Genomic DNA, 20,016 nt, shown 5'->3' with positions numbered 1-20,016 from the left:
AAATTCGTGCTTAAGTATCTCCTGTGTTATCCTTTAGTTTAATTGTTCCTTTTCTGCCAAATATAATAGGGCTGCCACGCTGTCTTGGGTCTCAGAAGCATTCGCATATTCTTTCTTGATTCGAGTAGAAGGTCTTTGTTTGTTGTCTCAGTTCTGCATCCTGAGGGCATTTAATCTTTGAAATGAGTTTACTTTAATTCCTAAATTCTGTCTGCCATTCTCACAATTAATGGCACTTCTACAGCTCACAGTACTTCTAGTATTGGCCCCTCTTTCTTTCTCTAGGTTTTGCTAACTGTATATTGATGTTCTAATGGCAGTTTTCTGAGAAAGACTATCAGCAGCTGCTGCTTCATGAACAACATACTGTGCTTCAGAAAAGATTCCAATTGTAGCAAGAGTCGTGCCAAGGATTTTACTAGCATGCATTTATAATCTCTGCTGCTCAAGACTTAAGCTGGCAGAGAAGCTGAATGAGATCCCTGGGGAGTTTGTAGGTTAGGTAAGCATTTATAATCCCATTCTTAGACATTCTTAGAAATAAGAAGAGAGGTTGCTGTGCTGTCTCAGCCCATAAAAATCTATCTTGTAAACACCTGGGGAAGAACTCACTCCTTTTGCCAGTAAGATGTAACTTGTGATTGTGATTTTGTCAGCTTAAGAAATCACAGAACTAGAGCTGTTTTATATTAAGCAATTGTACTGCTGTACTATGGTTTTCGTCTTGAGAAAGTTGGTGATTCTGAGGTTTGGCTTTCTCCTTAATCCCCAAAGTAATGCTCATCTTAGCTCATAGATAAATCACAGGACTTGCTCAGCCTCATTTTTTTTAATTGCCCCTTTTGTGATTACCTCTTAGGCTGGGGATTAAAACGGTCTGACCTGCTGGATTAGACTGTATTTCAGGTACTCAGTACAAAACTGTTTGGGGAAATGAGTCATTCCCCATGGGTCATTCATTACAACTACCACATTTGCAATTTACCTGAACAGTCTCACTATTTAATGTGAAACTTCTTCCCACATTTGTACCAGATAGTGGCGGGACAAGAATATGTGTCTTGCTTAGCAAGATGAATCAGAGTTTTGCCTTGTGGTAGCTTACCACAGCCCTTTGGAGTGACAGAGTCTTGGGATTTGTAAAGATGAGAAGGAAGAGACAGTTTAGAGCAAATCATAAGGGTATAACAACAGACATACTGAGTCAGATTAAAGGTACATCCAGCCCACCATCCTGTCTGTGATGGCAGCCAAAAAAAGGATGGCTAGGAGAGGACATAAGAACCATGGCGTGGCTGATGATTCTTGCGATTAATCTCTCAGCCCTGAAACTATTTGCAGCACAAGAGTTCCCTGAACCAAAGGTAGCTTCTGTATATTAAGAAGCTTCTGATGGATTTCCATTGCTGTGTCCAATAACTTTTTAAGACAAATGAACATCTATCATCCATATCCTATGGCAGACACTTCCACAGCTTAGTGAGATGTTACGTGAAGAACCTTTCTTCACTGTCATTTTGAACCTCTTCTTGTTCAATTTAATGCTCCGCTTGTTTAAAAGGGACAAACACAGTGTTCTTCCAGTTCTCAAGAAAACTCACCGTGGATATCCCATCCTTCGTGAGTGCACCTTGGGAACTTTTGTGTCTCTAAATACACCAATAGTTGGATCCACCTGCCTCCTCTGTAGACGACATAAATCAAAATCTGCATTTCTGATAAGGTTTTTCTTGCTCTGAACAACAACCTGTTCTGTGGGGGGGGGTGTAAGAAGCATCTTTTCACCAACTGAGGCCTTTTGTTCTAAAGTTCAAGCACCGCTCACGGCTCAGCATGAGTGACATTCTAGCGTCTTTGTTGTATAAATCATTAAACTATATGGTCTTGTCACTTTTTCTCATCTTACTCATGAAATATAATTCTAGTGATAATTTAGTGGTATATACCAGTATACAGTAGCTTGTTTCTGAAGTGCACTTGAGTCAAGTGCAGTTTGGTTACTGAAAAGCCAAATATCCTTGGGTATTACCTTAGGACCAATGCAGATAAACATTTCTCCTCGCAATCAGGCAAAAGTGTATTCTCTACCAGTTGTGTAGAAGAAAGGGAAAAATGGCTCAGTGGAGAACACAGGGTTGCAAACGGGAAAATTGGTCCATGTTTACCTGAAACCAAACACAGAGAAACCTTCTCGTAATACTTCCATCATCATTTCTTTCCACACATTGGTTCATTGTACAGACAATTAACTTCATTCATGGCAGTGGCGGGGTTCTGTGACAGGTTGTGTCTGTAGTCTGAGCTCTCATCCGATGGTGTCAGAGGCTTGTCGACACTGACTGGGCTGGATTTACAAACTCATCTTAGACAAGTTACTCACTATATTTCTTCAGTTCAAATTCACTTCAGTGCCTTAGCGAGGAAGTGACTAACAGACTGTCATTCAAAATGCAGTGACTTGGGTTTTGCAAATTGTTTTTCTAATTTATGGTATTGAAACAGCTTAGTGCAGTGAATAAGTTTTGGAATATATCCAAAACTTTTGGAGGAGCAGACAGAAGTCACTGCAGCTGGAGAGGCATTAGAGGTTAGTGCTGGTGCGAGGTAGGTAATTGTCAATGTGTTAGGGAAAGCATCACGTGGAGTGTGCTAGTACACGCTTCATTTGGTTTTAGATTTCTGTGCAGAGGCCTACTGCTGTGTTTCGATGTTTAAACACGTTGTTTATTCATGGGCCAAATGGCTAAAGGCCAGGCATTTTCAATTTTAAGATTAGTATAGAAAGAAACTGAAACCTGGGTGAAGAAATGGTTGGCCACATACCCAGTCTCTTGCTGTTCAATGAGAAAGATGTGTGGTGGGATGAAGAAATAAATGTATTTCTTACGTCTGCAAAAATCTTGAACCCATGTGTCACTGATATCCTAGTATGCCCATTTCCTTCTCATCTGTGCCAGAGGAAGCAGGAGTTCAAGGAACTCGTGCACGATCTTACAGGGTTTACTGGTAACAAGTACTTCACAACAGCTCTTGCAGGTTCTGTGTTTCCTTATTCCTGTATCTTAGTTTTCCAGGTATGTTGCAGCTGTAATTAATCTGGGACAACTGCTCTAAAATTTGTTGCTACTTCACTGAGCAGCTTTTTTGTTTTCCTCCATTTATGACTAGCAATCAAATAAGTGGCTGAGTGGTAATACTGCATCTAAAAATAGCAGATACAGTATCTTAAGGACTATCAAATGACTATCATAGCTTGTATCTCATATTGGGCAATTGCAAACTTGACAGAAAGTTAATATATAATCTAGGCATTTTGTTCATTTACTTTCATAGATTAAGAGGTGCCCGCAATGCCTGAGTGATGTGAAGAAGAAGCGATTAACCCAAGCTTTCTTCTGGTTATAATCTCACCAGCAGAAACGGCAAGTACTGCTCAGCAGGAATAAATGACCGGGCTCTGAGTCTGAAGCCGAAAGCAAGCTGGATGAAGGTTCTTTTAAATATGTTTGATCCTGGAGTCTGGATTACAGGCTGCGCACCAAGATGTGTAATATTTCCTACAATCTGATCAAGTCTGAAAGTTCTCCATCTCTCTTACCACTGGCAGAAGACAAAAGCAGTATCGTCCTCTGCTGGAACTAAGATGGTAAATAATGTATTTTAGCCTGTAAATTCTATTGTGTCTTCTCTTAGACTAAATTTAATGTCTTGGAGGAGGCTGTCATCAGTTGGCCCCTTCAGGTAATACCAATTCCTGGAAAAAGCCTACAAGAGTACTACAGTGGAATTGAGCTGGCTACATTACCAGGCCAGAGGCCAGACTACCCAGACTTACCACAGTGGCATTCCTAGAAGAAGTGAATCACATTCTGTTGGTGTTCATCAGCAGCTGCTGTCTCCCAATAGCAGAAAATACAGAAAGGAAGATTTTGTTTTAAAACAAATTCCAGTGGTTGGATAGTCAACAGAGATGCTCCCCTGTGCCCGCGGTGCATCCCAAAGCCCGACTTCCTTCCATAGTGCTGGAATTTTTTGGAAATATGCTTCTACGGAGGTTTTGTTTTATGCTTAGTACTGATACTCGTGTCAGGCCTGTGTTATTTGACCTTTACCTTCCAAGAAGAAAAATTAACTACCTGGTTTTAATCAAAATAAATTAAGTTGGATGAGAAAAAAAATCCTTGATACTTCCACTCTCTGTGAGTAGTGGGAATAAGTAGTTAACTTTTTTTAAATAATGTATCAGTAGCTTCTTTTAATTAAACTATAAATAAAACCATTTTCATGTCTTGGTTGTTTTTGTTTCTTTTTTTTTTAAAATTTGTTTTACCACATAGAAGAACAATGGCAGCAGAGTCTCAGTGCCCCTGTAAGTAAGTTTTCCTCAGCCTGTAGGCAGATTTCATACCAATGGAATTTTGGAAAATTAACATAAATAGTTGATATCTTAAAACTGAAAGGTGAGCCATATTTTAACAAAAACTTCAAAGATTCCAAATGCAAGTGGGAAAAATTACAGCAAATATCAACCTGCAGGATTTCTGTGCTTATATATAATTTGGTAAAAATGAACCGAAAAAGATTTGGAGATACGGTGTCAAGAAGGCAGTAATGCTAATCTCTTGTCCTTTAAAAGGACTCAGTTTTTAAACAAGTATAGCAATAACTATTGTATTACAGGAGTGTGGTTTTTTTTTTTGGTTTTTTTTTTTGTTGTTGTTGGTTTTTTTTTTTTTTTTTTTTTTTTTGTTTTTAAACAAACGACTCAGGAAAAGCAGACTGGGTCAATGCTAATGTTTTGCTCTCAGCAGCTTTGCAACCCCCTTAGCTGCTTCTGAGCAGGTCCCAGCAACTTCTTTTTGTATTCCTGTCTCAGTGCATGTATGTGCTCTAGGCCTGGGCAAGCAGTGGACTAGGAGGTGAGTGAAGGCTGGGAGCTGCAACCAGTACAAAATTATTAAATAAGAAAGCTCAGTGCTTTGTCTACTCTCCAAAAACCACCTCTGGGAGAACTGCAACTTACTGCTTATGCCACTGGAGGGAAACCACAGCACAGGAGAGGCATGCAAGTGTTCAGTGGCGACCAGAGCTATGAATCTCAGCTGCTTTCTTGTGTCGTGGGAATTGCATTGCACCAGCTTCTCAAGTCTGGTTTTGTGCTGCTGCCTTCTTGCAGGCAGGACAGAGGAATGTAACGCGTGTAACAATGACGTGAGAGCAGCCCTCCCTCATGGGCTTATCCTCATCTGCAGTTTATCTGCTCGCTATTTAATGTTTTAACAGCAGAACTTAACAGTTGTGTCTGTTTGAATCTTCCATGACCCCAGCGTGGTCCTCCTACACGTGCTTAGTGCTGCTTCCTCCCCCGAGATCCCTGCTTCCCCTGGCCCCTTGTAGAGCAGGGTCTCCAGGAACCAGCTGTCAGGATGTGCTGCAAGGGTCAGGGAGCAGTCCCTTGTCATCTTGAAACAAGTTGAATTTACGAGAAGAGACAGAGCTAGTACCTTATTTGATAATGTCCAGAAAGTGAAAACAGGACTGGTTACTAAAATATCCGCATTAATATATGGTGAGAGGAACTGATGCAAAACACTGACTGTTCGTGGAAAGGAAAACCTATGCTGGGCACTCCTTTTGGGTTTTGGGAAGCAAGTGACATAAGAGTTACACATCATGAAGGAAGTAGATATTTATCTCTTTATTGCCCCTGCCTTGCAGTGCTATGACTATATAGCTGTCCTCAATTTTAGTGGTGTGTCACTGAAACCCCCCGCCTCACACACACTTTTTCCTAAATCAAGCTGAAAGAATTCAGAACAGAAACAAAACAACCAGCTCATTAGGAAAGAGATTAACTGTATTCTTGCTTTGGTAAGTGGCTACTTATAGAGAGTGAGGCATTTCCTTGCTTTCCAGGCTTTTCTCTGAATATTAGCAAGAAACCCAATTTTGCAAGAGCAGTTACAAAAACCAATGCTTCTGCACGTCCTGCAGCTCTCAAACGTGTGAAACGACACACGGATGAAGCCAAGCCCATGAGAGCATGATGCTGTATTTTATAAAATATTTCCTCGGGTCAGGAAGGCAGGGCTGAGCAGAGCTGAGCTTTCCGCTGCTTGGGCAGCGATCCCACAGAGCCCTTCTCAGAGGTTCCTTGGTCAAGCAAAAGAAGGGACAGAGAACGAGCAGCTGGAGGTCCTTGTTTCACCAAACTCTTGTCCCCCTGGCAAGAAGAGATTGCCTGGAGAAGCCATTTCTGCCCCCTGGCCATGGTATTCCCCTCTCTAAGAAAATCCATCTGGCACATTTTTGCCATTATTAAATTCCAAACAGAAAGAAATGGTGGTGCTGCCTCGTGGTATGGCGAGAAGCAGATTATTTTCTGTTTGCAGGCGTGCTGCATCCAGCACATGGCACACGGGGACTCCCATAGCGTGCCACCCCAGACCTGCCACCTCCAGCGACTCGCTCACGTCCCAGTAACAGCTGGGAGCAGCTTATCACTCTGCTTCATCACCAGCAGCGTGGCACAGGGTGTTAACGTGGCCTTTTTCTAATCTGGGCAGCATGCCGAGGGAGGCAGCACAAGAAACAAAGCCATTCAAACTATTTTGAGTAATCCCTCTACAAGCGCTGCGGTGTGACTCTTCATCATTTCAACCAGCTCATAAGTTTGCAAAAGCCCAAGTGATCCGTTTTCTGTTGCAGCTTCTTGGAAAAGTCCAGATGTGTCAGCAAGAGGGCAGATGGCAAGCCAAGGAACCAGACGAAATCCATGGCAGGAAAATTGAGCTCAGCTTTCTGGCCACCAGAAAAGGAAACGCGAGGGAAGTGCTGCTGCACTTTGAAATACCAGGCTGTGCTCAGATGGAGGTCTCGCTTCTCCTGCTGGCTAACCTGTACTGTGGGACCCCGTGCTTGAGCCAAACTAGTGAAATCTGAAATTAATTGACACACGGAACTGCTGAGATGCTACACACTAATGAAGCAGAGCCCCCATAGCCCGTAGCTCGGAGACTATTTCAAACGGCGTTAGAAATCGCTGGGATTCCTTTGGGGCACTACACGTGCCTGAGATAAACCCGCAGTAAAATTAAACCCAGCTGTAGCATGTTCCCTGACAGGCACATCACTGTTCTGGGCAGACTGCACACGAGCACAGCCCACGGCACGTGGTGCTCTCACCGAACGGCGCTTCCTGCCCTAAATGTTGAGCCCTCTGACTCTCGCTGGAGTTAGGCTGGAAGCTCGGCCGCGGCTTTTTCTGCAGCCGGGCTGGGTAGAAGCTGATCCTGCTGGAAGGAGCTTTAGATTCCTTCTGAATGTTGGAGTTTGCTTCTCTTCCCAGGTAATCATAAACTAGTTTGTTTTGGTTTGTTTCGTAGATTGTGGGTTAGCCCTTGTAGGTTTGATCTTTTGCTGCATTAGGAGCAAAACCCGAGCGGCTTCAGCACCCAGGAGAGGAGTGCAGGAGCTGAGAGCTAGGTCGGGGACAGCTCTTGCCTCTATCCCAAAACATCAGTTTTGGGGTTACAGAAGGTGAATGCTCAAATGTGGTGAAATCTCTGTAATGAGTTGAAAACACATTGGGCTGCTGGCTCCTGAGGAGCAAAACCCCAACGTCCTCCGACTTCCACACCGTGACCCCTTAACGCCCCGGTGTGCTTTAGTAACTCCACGTTTGCTTTTTGGGGGCAGCGTACGTGATGCAGTTTTGGCTCTTGCCAAACACCTGCTTGGAGAGTCTCTGAGGGTCAAATTCTGCCTCCTTCTTTGGGCTACTGGTGGGGGAAGAGGGCGTTATGGGGCTTATATGATATTAGCTAGATTAGCTCCCCTCAAACCACGTACACCTGGGTTAGATGCAGCACAAGCGACTCCTTAGTGCACCTCCTGGACGTGTCTGTGTGTAAACGTGTCCAGGCAGGGACAGAAGGAGCCCAGCACTTGCAGAAGTAGCAGATGCTCCTCTGTAGGATTGCATTTCAGACCTGTAGGTGTCATTTGGGTAACGCGGCTCTAAAGCTGTAACCCTTGGCAGTGGCGTTGGCCCTCCTGGCACAAGGCGGAGTACAAAACTTTCTGAGCTATTTTTTTTTTTTTTCTGCGATTCTGTGGAATATCTGGGCTTTGATGCTCAGAAATGCTGAGTGGCTCTGGCTATGTGACACCGCAGAGGATATCTATGGAAACGGGAGGTGCTTGAGAAAAATACAGATTGTGACAGATGTTGGAGAAGCCTATTTTGAGAGCGTTGGGCTGCTTCTGTAAACAAGCCCTATTCCTGAGTGGAATTCCTCACAGCAGCTGAGACAATGGTGGGAAATGGGTTCAGAGCCCCAGCGTGGGGCAGGCGTGGTACCGAGCGCTGCAGAGAAGGCTCCAGGCCTCTCCACAGACATCAGCCCTGACCTGGGAGCAGCGAGTCTATAAACAGGAATTCCACAGAAAACGGCCGCCGGGAGGATGTTTTAGCCCCTTCGTTGTCTCCCCATGGAGATGGTTGGGCGTTAAGCAACCGTGCTCGCAGACTGCTCGGTGTTTTAGGACACTGCGTGCACGCTTTTGAGCGAGGCAGCTGGTGGCTCGCTGCCCTCCCCGTACCACCTCTGTGTCACTGTCACAGAGGTGGTACGGGTGGTGTTGGGCCCCTCTCGGAGACACCCAGGGATTGTTAAAGCTGCTGAGCCCACAGTGGGCTGAAGGACAGGGGGGCTGCATGATGAGGGTCCTGGGGGGGTCCCGCAGCATCCGCGGGGAGGCCACGGGGGTCCCAACTGAGAGCTGGAGTCCTGAGGGGTGGGCAGGGGAGGAGGTTAGGGGGCAACTGTGCCACTACAAGGGGCACAACACGGAAATGTCAGACTTCCCCAGTGAGTCTCTGTGCCTTAGGATGTGCTTTGTGTGTTTGAATTGGGTGGAAAGTTTAAAAACGAGGGGAAAAGCTCACCTTTTTCTGAAGTAGCTGTCTGCCATCACTGGCAGCTTTGCCCTTCCCCTTCGCAGCCTTTCCTGGTAGGAGAGAAGGTGTCTGAGGGGAAAGGGGAAGGCAGGCTTCCAGGACAGAGCTCGCTGTGCTTTGTGGGGGCACAACGAGGGGCACCCTTGGTGCACAGCACCGAGAAGGCCAAGGCCACGCTTTGCTTCCCCCTGTGCTTGTCAATTTGAGGGGATTCAAGCAGTGGAGGGACCGGGAGCTTCTGCTCCATGGTGTCAGCACCCGGAGCACTTGTGGTGGTGCTCTCTCGCCTCCCAGGCAGGGCAGGAGGATAAAGTCCACCGCTTCTGATGTTTTTCAGCAGCAGCAGCGCCCAGCAGGCAACACCAAAAGCACTCCAGTGTAGCTCTGCTAAGCTGTGCACTGCTAAGGCTGCGCTCAGCCGCCACCAAATCCTTGGGGTCGGGGAATTGAGGGCGATGTGCCATCCCTGAGACACCGGGATGCTGACCTGCTCCCCTGCTAGGGGCTGCAATCCTGCAAGAGCTCGGCTTTTAGCATCGCAGCGGGAGCTGGGTTGTCATCCGCAGAGCTCCGAGAGGGGAAAGCCCGAGCCGTGAGCCCGCTGCAGGCAAGTGAGGGCTCGGAGAGGGGCTGGCAGCGGGCTCAGCCCGGAGGGGACCCAGAGACCGGTGGGGACCCGGAGCCCGGTGGGGACCCTGAGCCCGGTGGGGACCCGGAGCCCGGTGGGGACGGCAACCGCGGAGCTGGAAGGGGTGGGGGGGGGGGGGAATTCGTTCCCACATTTACATCTCGGGAACACAGCGTCCCCGGGGGAATTCCCTGCCGTTCCCCCGGCAAACCCAGAACAAAGCCTTGCGCTTATCGCCGAGAGCTTTGCAGCTGAGCAAACCCCACCTGCTTCCTCGCTCGGGCAGGTAAATAGGGCTGGGGGCTCCTGGGGGGGGGAAGGGGGACGCTGCTGGGACCCGCAGAGCCGTCGGACGGACCGGGACCGGGGGCAGGCAGGTGCCGGTGCCGGTGCCGGTACCGGGATCCCAGCAGGGTGGGGGGGGGGGGGGGCCGTGCAGCCGTTCCCGTTGAGCAAGAGGGGTCTTCCCCGTTGGGGCGGCGATAAGGGGCTGCCCGCAGCCGGAGCGGAGCCGGGCGGGGCGGTAAGGATGGGGCCGGCACCGGCACCGGGGGCGGTGGAGATGGGACCGGGGCGGTGCCGGGTCCCCCCCCCCCACCCCCCCCCCCGCAGCCGGGGGAGGACCGGGAGGAGGGGGACCGGGAGGGGGGGTGGGGGGGCGTCCCGGCAGCCCGCAGCCCGCAGCCGAGCCTCTTCTCTCTTTAAAGGCGGGCGGCGGGGCCGGTGCCGCAGAGCCGAGGAGCCCCCGGGCAGCCGCTTGTCCCCCGTGCCCACCGCTGGAGATTTCCCCATCCCCCCCCCCCCCCTTTCTGACGGCCCCGTTTCTCGTCGCGGTGCTCGGAAGCCCCCGGTGCTATGCTGGCCCCCCACCCGCCGAGGCTGATGCGGCCGCTCCGGGTAAGGTGCCCCCGGGGGGGATTTGGGAAGGGACGGGGGGGAGAACGGGGCTCCGGGTCCCCCCCCCTTCCCTCAAAGCTGGGTTTGGGGGAAGGCTCCGGGCACGCGGGGGTTTGAGGAGCTCCCTGCTGCTTCCCGACTTGCCGAGGAAAGCCTGGACCTTGCCCCGTGCAGCTGGGAGCCTCCTGGAGGGAAGAGGAGGAGGAGAGAGGGCTGCGGGTGCTGGTGGTACTGGGAGGCAGCAAGGGGCTGGTGAGGGCTGGGAGGTGTCTGGGGAGGATGCTCAGCTCCCTGGCTGCATGGTGGGGGGGCTCCGGGTCCCTCTGCTGCTTTCCTTGGGGGCTGGGGAGAGAAGCAGGTGGGAGAGCAAGCCCCTGCTAAGGTGGTGCTCACAGCGGTGGGGACGCAGCGGGCGCCTTCGTGGCTTCTGCCTCTGCCAGAGGAAGGGCAGAGGCCAAGAGCTCCTCGCTGTGTTGCAGTGGGTGTTTGCCCCTCTCCTCCTTCTCCTGGCTGAGCTGAGCTCCGGCTTGCAACCCACCTACCAGTGGAAGGACGCCGAGACGAACGAGAGGCTCACCTGCCAGCAGTGCCCGCCGGGGACCTTCGTGGCACGGCACTGCACCAGGGACAGGCAGACGGAGTGCGAGCCCTGCCCGGAGCTGCACTACACCCAGTACTGGAACTACCTGGAGAAGTGCCGCTACTGCAACGTCATCTGCGAGGAGAAGCAGGTGGAGGTGCAGCAGTGCAATGCCACCCACAACAGAGTGTGCCAGTGCCAGGAGGGCTACTATTCGGAGATGGAGTTCTGCATCAGGCACTCCGAGTGCCCTCCGGGCTCCGGCGTCGTGAAGCCAGGTATGTATCCTCGCATGACTGCAGCCGTGTGCGTGCTTGCAGGGCTCCTATTGCATACCCAGATCACTGCTGGAGATAAAAAACAAGGAGAAAACCAGCAGCCAGTGATTCCATGAAGTTTGCTTCACTCCCTTTTTGCTTAGCAGCGCAGCGCTGTCCTTGCAGGTGCAGGAAACTGCTCGTGGCCAGCTCTGGGGAGAGATTTGCTTGGCTTTATTCTGCTTTCCCTTGCTTCCTCTGCACACCCCAGCAGCATATTTAGGAGGGACGTGGTGATCCCAAGCTGTTGGCTTCACCTGCTGCCGCAGGCAGACCCAGACAGCTCTGGGAAGTGATTCATGGTTCCTCTCGCAGCAGCTTGCCCGGGCGCATGGGCTCCGAGCAGGTGGAAAGCTTTCGGTGGCTGCTGCTGGTTTGTCATTGTTTGGCCCGTGCTGGCGGGCAGCGGAGGAGTTGGAAATGCTAATTACCTGGACTAAAAAGGGCTGTTTATGATATAATGGCAGGGCTGGTGGACATATGCAGTTCTGGAGCTGGGCTTTGTGGTTTTAATTGAGTAATTTGGATGGGCTCCATTTAAAACACAAAATAGATCAATGGGAAAGGTTCCAGGACACTTACATGAGTCTTACTGCAATCCTTTCTAGGGGAGATTTGCAAATCTCCAATTCTATCCCCTGACAAGGTGTGAGTCATGGTGTTTTAGGGGAGTTATTTTTCCATTGTTTGTCTGGTCCCTTGGTTGCCTTCATCTGCTTGTGTATATGCCTTCTAAAAATACAATTTACGTGCAGGCATATGTTTTCCTCTCACTCTCCCCTGAGTCACCAGTGTCTGGTCTCTGGAAACCACAAACGAGCATAATAAGATCAGCAAAAGCAGGAGCCTTACTTCATGCTTTGAAGCTGAGGCTTTTGGAGTCCTTCCATGTGTGACACAGGAGGGCTGCGGGCTCGGCTGCTAGATGAGGAATACCTGTTGTCTTCTGACAGTGATTAAGGTTGAGTTCTGTGGTTCAGTTTTCTCTGTAGGACGTCAGCATTACAAAATGTGGTGACTCAGCAGAGATGACCTAGGTCTCCAAACAACACTGGAAAATCCTTTGCCTCATGCATCGGATTAGGCTGGAGGGCTGGTTGTGGGTCTGAGGACTCGTGTGAGCAGGCTGGGACATTTGAGGAGAAGCAATATGTTTAATGATTTACTATTAATTTGTTTGCAAATGGCCTCCTCTGGGGGGAATTATGGCTCTGCAGGAAGGGCAGAGCATCTAGTGTAGGGAGGCCGAGTGCTGGGGCTGTGAGTGCTCCTGTCTGCCCGGGGACACCAGGGCAGGGGGACATCAGCGTGGACCCTGCAACTTCAGAGCAGTGGCTCCAGAACTGTGGGCAGACTTTGCTGGCCTTCGGGCTGGATGATTTCTGTGGTCCAGGCAGGGTTCTTCTGGGGACATTGCTTCTCTTGGATTTCCCATTTGCAAATCGTGCTGGGATCACCTCAGCTGCCTGGGACATCTCTCCCAGCCAGAGCAGTGGTTGGGACATGGTAGAAGCCTTGCTCTTAACTAGCTGTATGGTTGGAGGTGCAAACGGGGACTGATGTTGCCCCCATTCGGGCCGTTCCCTCCAGCAGCACGAGGGCAGCCTGGGCGCAATCCCACGAGCACGCTGCTGCCCTTGGGATGCGGCGCTGGCTCTGGCCCCGAGCCCTTGCTGGGAAACTGCAGCACTGCAAAACCAAGCAGAGCCTTCGAGCTCTCAGCAACTTTTACTTTCACTTGGCCAGCGGCCTCCCAGCCCGCAGTGAATCAAAGGGCTGCTTTGGCAGCCAGCTCCCGGCTGCCCCAGCTGGCGGCGGTGGCCCACGAGGCCAGCAGCCCCTTCCAGCAGCGGACAGGACATCGTCTCCTCCCGGCACCTGCCAAACCCTTTGGCATCGCCGCCAGGGGATGGTTGGGACAAGCATTAATTGCTCTTTGCCCCACAGCTGGCTGCACGCCTTTAGGTGCTTCTTTCTTGCTCCACCTCGTGCCGCAATGCATGGTCTGGGGGCGCCTCCTGATGTCCCCGTGTCCCCCCGCAGGTACCCCCTTTGAGGACACCCAGTGCCGCAGGTGCCCCCGCGGCTTCTTCTCCTCCAGCTCCAGCACCGAGCCGTGCCAGCCGCACCAGGACTGCGCTCAGCAGGGGAAGGTGATCAACGTGCAGGGAAACGAGTACCACGACACCCTCTGCACCTCCTGCAGGGCGCACGGGAGGAGCAACAGCACCCAGGGGCCAGGTGAGCGCCAGGGGCCGGCCGAGCTGGCAGCGGTTCTCCGTGGGTGGAGGGGGAGATGCCAGGAACAGGGTGGGAGCGAAATTCCTGGCTTCTTTTACCACATAGATGCAAAGTGAGGCCAAGTACCTTCTGTAAAAGTACAGAGTGATCTGTGATTCAAGTACAGGGCGCGAAACACAACCCGTCCTCCCTCCCGGCCGGGGTGAGCCGCGGGTCAGGTTCAGGTGAGGACGGAGCGTGGGGCTTAGGCAACAGCCACGGCTCAGCCGGCGCACGTGCAGGCTCCTCTTCCTCGGGAACAAAGGGTTGGCAGCGAAACCCTCTGGGCTCTGACAGTGACTTCACTACCCAGGGATGGCAGCGCGTGGGCAGCGGCGGCGGTCATTTGCCTGGCGGCGGCTGCTGGCAGCTGTGTTAGCAGGCACGGGACACAGGGTGCGCCAGTGGAGCTGCTGTCACCTCCCTGCCCTCCTGCCAGTTTTTCGGGCTGTTTCCAGGAAGCTGTAACTGCAGCCTGACCCTTGTCACGTGTGTGTCGAATGGAGCAAGAGTACAAGGCTCCGCAGAGCCGCAGCGTGGCTTGGATTTTGGCCTGTTGCATGAAAGAGGAGAGGCACGTGCGGGCTGGGTCACGGTGATCCCACGATGTGGTGCTGAGCCTCAGAGGAGGCTGCTGATGGGGCAGGAGCCTTCAGTTATAGCAGAGGAGGGGGAGAGAGCGATGGGCTGGCTCCCGGGGGCTGCTCCATAACACACACCCCATGGGTACAGGGAGCGAGCACCCTCATCTAAGTGATTTTTCACATGCAAGCTATCTCGGGGGTCTGGAACTGTGGGTGGGGGTGGCAGGATGCCATTCCCACCCACCCATCCCAAACACCCAGCTGATGTACAGGGAGAAGAGGTTGAGGCGGGTGCCGGCGAGCCTTTCCCATGGTACAAGAGCTGCTCCTGCTGTGCCAAGGCGGCGTGGGAGAGGAGCTCCCCTCTTCCAGCTCTCTCCCTCCCCGCAGCTGGCACAGTTTTCGCCTGGCCACCCTCGCAAGCACCTGGGCTTGCACTGGAGCAAGCCGGGGGAAATCTCCACCGTCGGCGCGAGCACTGAGCGAGGGAATGAGGGAGGGGGGCAGCCAGGTGGAGAGCTGCTTGAGCAGCATGTGCACTGCCTTGCCTTGAGCAACAGCACCCACGTCTGGAGCAGGCTTGGAGCTATTTATAGGGTGAGGAGAGCCCTGAGCAATGGGAGCAGGGTGGTGCCTCCAGGTCCCATTCCCCGGGTGAGTTCACCCGGCGGGGAAGGCGTGCGAGCACTTGTGTGTGTCTGCTGCAAGGCAGTTGCTGGAATAATGAAATGCAACCAGTGACGCCATGCCCAGTTTGCACTGGTGCAGAACTGGGTCTTCTCCCTGTGCAGTGGCTCTGGGTGTCTGCATTTTCTGGAGCAGCCTCCTGGGGTTGGGAAGGGGGCCAGGAGCAGGTCCCTTGGCCGGGCTCTGGGCTGCAGAGCTGTGCCCAGGTCAGGACAGCCACCCGTGGAGAGGCTTGGAGGCACTGCCGGCTTGTCCCTTGCTTCGACCTGGTGACAGAGCCCCCACACAGGCTGCCCAGAGAAGTTGTGGAGTCTCCCTCCTTGGAGATCTTCAACCTGGATGTGATGCTGGGTGCCCTGCTCTGGGTGGCCTCACTTGGGCAGGGGTGGGACCAGAAGCACCCAGGGATCCCTTCCCACCCCAGCCATGCTGGGACTCTGCTGCCAGCTCTCCTGGTGCCCCACAGCCACCTTCCCCCTAACCTCCAGGTGTTTTTCACCCCCCAGCTCCAGGAGACGAGGACTGCGAGCAAGCCATGATCGACTTCGTGGCGTACCAGAACATTTCCCCGAAGAAGCTGAAGCGCCTGCAGCACATCCTGGACGGCTCGCTTAAGAAGGAGGTGTCAGAGAAAAAGGCGCTCATCCAGGAGAAATTCAGGGCCTTCCTCACCCACCTCAAGGAGGGGAACCCCGCGGTCACCAAGGAGCTGCTCGAGGCGCTGCGGGCCACCAAGCTGCACGCAATAGAGAGGGAGGTGCGGAAGCGCTTCCTCTCCTCTAATTAGAACACAGACTGAACTCTGAGGGTGGTTTTTGTTTTTGTTTTGTTTTTAATTTCTCCCTTTTTGTTGTTGTTGTTTTACTGTGGCTTCGTTAATTTATTACTCTTTCCAAAAACTAACTTGAAATGCAGCACAGAGCTGAGCAAGGGGCGAGCTGAGCTGGGGGGTCCCAGCTCATCCGAAGACAAACGCCACCAGAGTCATTTTTCTGGAGGAGGAGCCTGGTCCTCTGTTTCAGGCTACTCTCTGGCTTAGCTTTAAAGTGTGTGGTTTTGGTTTTGTGATGTAATTATTTAACAGTATTTCCCACAGAGGACTCACTTGCTTTCGTCACGCTCTGAGAAAGCAGTCGGCTGCTTGAGGCGCAGGGGGTGGAAGAGACACCTCAAGTCTGTGGTACAGCTGGCTTTGAATTTATTTCTGAACTACCTGGTTTTATACTGTATGTGAGATGTTTTCTAAAGAAACAAACCAAAGAAGTTATTTTATTACATGATTCTCTGTCACTGGAGTCCTTTCCTGGCCTTGGTTGGAGGGGAGAGGTGGTGCCTTTCCCCTGCCCAGGCTCTGCCCGTGCCTCACCCCCTGGTCACACACCACCAGCCTCTCACAAAAAGTGACCGTGTACACAAAAAGCCACTGCACGCAGCGTGGTGTTGCCCTAAGAGCAGCTGTGTGCATAAAACACCCATGGGTGCAAAGCAGCAGTGCAAACGCAGTGACCCTGCACACAGAACGGGGCCATCCACAATAGGATTTGCACCTCCAGCGGGGTCCGGACCCAGCACACCTCTCAGGTCACCATGGCCGTGTCACCACACAGCCAGGTCTGTCCCCACGATGGCCCATGCGTGCCTGCTGACCGCGGGGCTCTTCCTTCAGCCTTGCGGTGTCGCTTAGGGAAGTCAGCAAGGGTGACCCTGTCAGGGTGACCCACCCTGTGACAGCGATGACACAGAGCCTTCATCTTCCGCCTCCGAGAAGTTTGGCTTTTTTTATGGCTCTTTTGCAGCTGAGCGCTTGCCAGGAATAGTTTGTGGTTCAAAAGCAGAAAATTCGCCCCCGGCCCATAGCTGTTCAAAGCGCCCTGAAACACGTGCTGGGTGGGACTGCCCCCACGCTTCCCACACGAGGGGAAGGTTGCCCGAAGGGATAGGGAGGGGATTTTGGCCTCCCTGCTGCTGCCCACAGCTGCAGCTCTTCTGTGCAGACACCAAGTGTGACTCCTGCCAAGCCCATGGCAGCAGGCATGTGGTCGAGGCACTGGGCAGAGGCAAGGAGGCCATGGTGGCACCCAGGGCTCCCTGTGTGGGGACATGGAGGTTTTGCGGCATGTCAGTGCACCCAGAGGTGGCAGGGAATGGCCTCCCTGCGCTGGCCTCACCACCCCGGCCTCCTGAAAGGTGTGTTTGACGTCTGAGGGATAACGAGCTGGTAATGGTTATCAGCTGCACGGCCACACAGAGGGCAGCCAGCTCAGGCCCCGGGCTCCTGCTTCTCGCAGCCGTGACGTGGCTCCGTGCGAGGCCAGTTCGGAGCAGGCGCCAGCAGCTTGAAGGCCGAGCTGCTTGGCCCCGGCCATGTCCAGCCCCAGGCCTTCTGCTGGCACAGAGTTGGGCTTTTTTTTTTCTGAGTTGTCTGGTTTTTGTTGTTTTTTTTCTTTTGGACACCAGGACTATTCTGTCTGCACAAACCCTTTGTCCTTTCCAATAGAGCAAATGCAGAAGCTGCTTTCGTAGCCGTGCTGTCACCCAGGGGGCTGCAAGACCTCAGGAATCTTGCAAAAATCCCGTGTGTAGGTGCACGAGGAGAGCCGTCCCGCTCATCCCCATGGCCCCTGAGGCCCCAAACCACGTTCCCTGCTGCTCCACGGCTGCAGCCTGAGGACGGTGAGCTGCTGCCATTCCCACTGCCCCACTCCAGGGGCTGGAAGAGGCAGGGGATGCCCTGCAGCACTCGGCAGCTCAGGAGCGTGGTGCCTGGTTCTGGCTCTTCCCAGCCACTTTCCCAACACCCCGATGTTGTTGATCTTGCCCCATTGGGGTGCCCTGACCTGGCTGGTGCTGTGCCAGCCCAGCATGGGGAGGCCGCAGCATCCCTTTGCACATTTTCCAGGCAGGCAGCGTGTGTGGGGGCACCGGGACAGCTTCCAGGCTGTTTATGGGAAGCGCGAGCCCTCCCCGCTGAGCCCCATGCTGATTTAGTCAGAACTGCTGCGTGATGAAGTGTCCCCTCGTGTGGGCTCGCAGATAACGTGATGGCGTGGGATTTTTCTGGTAAATCCTGACCTTTACTACAGTGCCCAAACACACCAGCACGTGTATGTGGGCCGGTTTCCAGGAAATCTGCTTTGTTGCAAAATCTTGCACGAGTTTTGTGGTGCCACAGCGGGTGGCACTCCCCGCACGCCCGGGTAACACCAGTTTCCTGCTGCCCACCACCAGGCACGGACCCCGTGAGGACCTAACCATACATGTAATTACTCACAAAGGTGAAATAACGCAGAGGATAAAACCCCCCTCCGGTTTTCACTGAAGTTTCCAAAGCCCAGAGAGAGAAGAGGAACCGTCGGCAGCGGGCGCGCTCTTCTTCCTGGTAATTTAAATGACTGTTTTCCTCATAAGCTGTGGCCAAGGATGAGTACATGGTAACATTTAAGTGTGGCCATAGCTCTCCCCCAGGGATGACTCAGATATTTAGCACACAGAAGACAATTTCCCCAAACACCGTGAGCACTCCATAAAAGCCCCGAGGCTGTGCCGTTCTCCGAGCAGGGCTTCCCTATCACCCGATACTGTTCAAACAGGAAAAAAAAAAAAAAAAAAACAATCAAAAAACACAAAACACGTCCCGTGGGATGGTGCTGAGGCTCGTGGTCCCGCCGCAGGCAGGTGAGGCGCTGACTCACGGGCCCAGAGCCCGCAGCCCCGCTGCAGGAACCTACTTGCTCGCCGCAGGAGCGGCTCAAACACGTCTCGGCTCCAACGCAAGAGGAGCACCCTGCGTGTGCTGGCCTGGCGCTCAGGGGGGTTGGAACGGGGCTGGGTGAATGATTAATGTTAGCTGAAGGAGTCGGTGGAAGTTTTTCTAGTGAGGTCACACGCTGCTGGCCTCCATCCTGACATCGTTGGGGAGGGAGGCCGGGAGTGCTAGCGGAAACCCGGGGGGAATTCTGGAGGTGTGCAGCTGGAATGCGAGTGGGGCAGGCTCGTAATCCTGCTTGTCAAAACAGACACCAACCGGCCCCGGCCCTGAGGTTGCAACCACATCACAGGTTGGTTAAAGTCACTCTCCTGCCTGCCAATTTCCCCACATTCTGCTTCTGATGGAGGTGGCTTCTTGCTCCCTGCATCCTCTCCTGCTGGATGTGCTCAGCCCTTGGAGCTGCTGTGTGGTGCGCTGAGCTCCCCAGATCCCGTGGGAGGGGATGTGAGGCATGTGGACACACACCACGCTCCTCTGAATCTGCCCACTGTGATTCCCAAGAGGCACTGATTTTATCTCTTTTAAAAGTATGCATCTTTTTTTTTTTTTTTTCTTTTGATCGTAGGGTTTTTTCTCCTGATGGTTATCACCCACTGCATGCCCACGCTCTCCCTGCTGAGCCCCATCCCTCGCTGTGCCTGGCGGTTCTGCAGAGCTGTGCCCTGATGGTGGGACCGAGCTCTGCAGGACAGGGTTGGTGTGTTGGGGGTAGGAATCGGCTGTGTCAGAGCAGGAGCAGAGAGAGCAGAGGGTGCAGCACCAACCAGCCCAAGCTCCTCAAGGGTACCTGGACCAAGGTGCCAAAGAACAAGACCCCAAGGACCATGGCGTGGGTGCAGATCTTCCTGCACTTGTTTCTGTCTGAGCCTCCCATGGCTTTCATCTTGTGGTCTCAAAACAAGCAGGAGAGGCAGAAGAATCATCCCTGCTTGTACCAACCCCCCCGTGTCACCGGTGAGCGCCTTGGTCACGGTGCCACCAGCCTCGGGCACACATGGTCACCCTTCATCCCTCTGCCCCAGTTTCATTCCCTTTTCAGTTTATAACTTCTGTTCCCCTTTGTGTTCAAAGAGCTTCCTGAAACTGGGATAGCTCAAAGATTGAATGAGAGGTGGCACAGCAACTGTGAGCTGTTCCCAGCCTGGGCTGGTCGGACAGACGGAGCCGAGGCCTCCAGGCAGCCCTGCAGCAGGCTCCACGGGCCCCCCAGGAAAGGGCAGGAGCCAGCCCCATACCTGTAAACCCCAGCCAGCCAGAGCCAGGTCAAACCCCACCACCTATTCGCTTTTCCTCATATTTTATTTAATGAAAC

At 52.7% G+C, this 20,016-nt stretch overlaps 2 protein-coding genes across 2 annotated transcripts in view; both read left to right on the top strand.

The window, feature by feature from the left end:
* Window positions 1-3,720, top strand: part of RTEL1 (regulator of telomere elongation helicase 1) — a gene marked incomplete at its 5' end in the record, with an annotated part of 44,783 nt that extends 41,063 nt beyond the window's left edge. The window contains one exon of the mRNA XM_084296489.1: window positions 3,334-3,720. Within this exon, the coding sequence (XP_084152615.1) occupies window positions 3,334-3,405 (72 nt within the window). The 3' untranslated portion in view covers window positions 3,406-3,720. The remainder of the gene's footprint in view (window positions 1-3,333) is intronic.
* A 6,628-nt stretch (window positions 3,721-10,348) lies between these two features.
* TNFRSF6B (TNF receptor superfamily member 6b) lies at window positions 10,349-16,187 on the top strand. The gene is made up of 4 exons (XM_084296859.1): window positions 10,349-10,487; window positions 10,967-11,345; window positions 13,428-13,625; window positions 15,442-16,187. The coding sequence occupies exons 1-4, from the start codon at window positions 10,446-10,448 to the stop codon at window positions 15,720-15,722; spliced, it is 900 nt and encodes a 299-aa protein (XP_084152985.1). The 5' UTR covers window positions 10,349-10,445; the 3' UTR covers window positions 15,723-16,187.
* Window positions 16,188-20,016: the final 3,829 nt, after the last annotated feature.

The sequence above is a fragment of the Netta rufina genome (assembly GCF_964035555.1).
Source record: "Netta rufina genome assembly, chromosome: 16".
NCBI classification, from domain to species: domain Eukaryota; kingdom Metazoa; phylum Chordata; class Aves; order Anseriformes; family Anatidae; genus Netta; species Netta rufina.
Note: the sequence above shows the minus strand (reverse complement) of the source record. Positions and strands in the feature narration are given on the sequence as shown.

Bases quoted from the DNA above. Each gene is read 5' to 3' on its own strand.
- TNFRSF6B (XM_084296859.1), top strand. From the start codon at position 10,446: ATGCTGGCCCCCCACCCGCCGAGGCTGATGCGGCCGCTCCGG. The intron at 10,488-10,966 runs GTAAGGTGCCCC...GCTGTGTTGCAG, and splicing joins GGCTGATGCGGCCGCTCCGG to TGGGTGTTTGCCCCTCTCCT. The intron at 11,346-13,427 runs GTATGTATCCTC...GTCCCCCCGCAG, and splicing joins CTCCGGCGTCGTGAAGCCAG to GTACCCCCTTTGAGGACACC.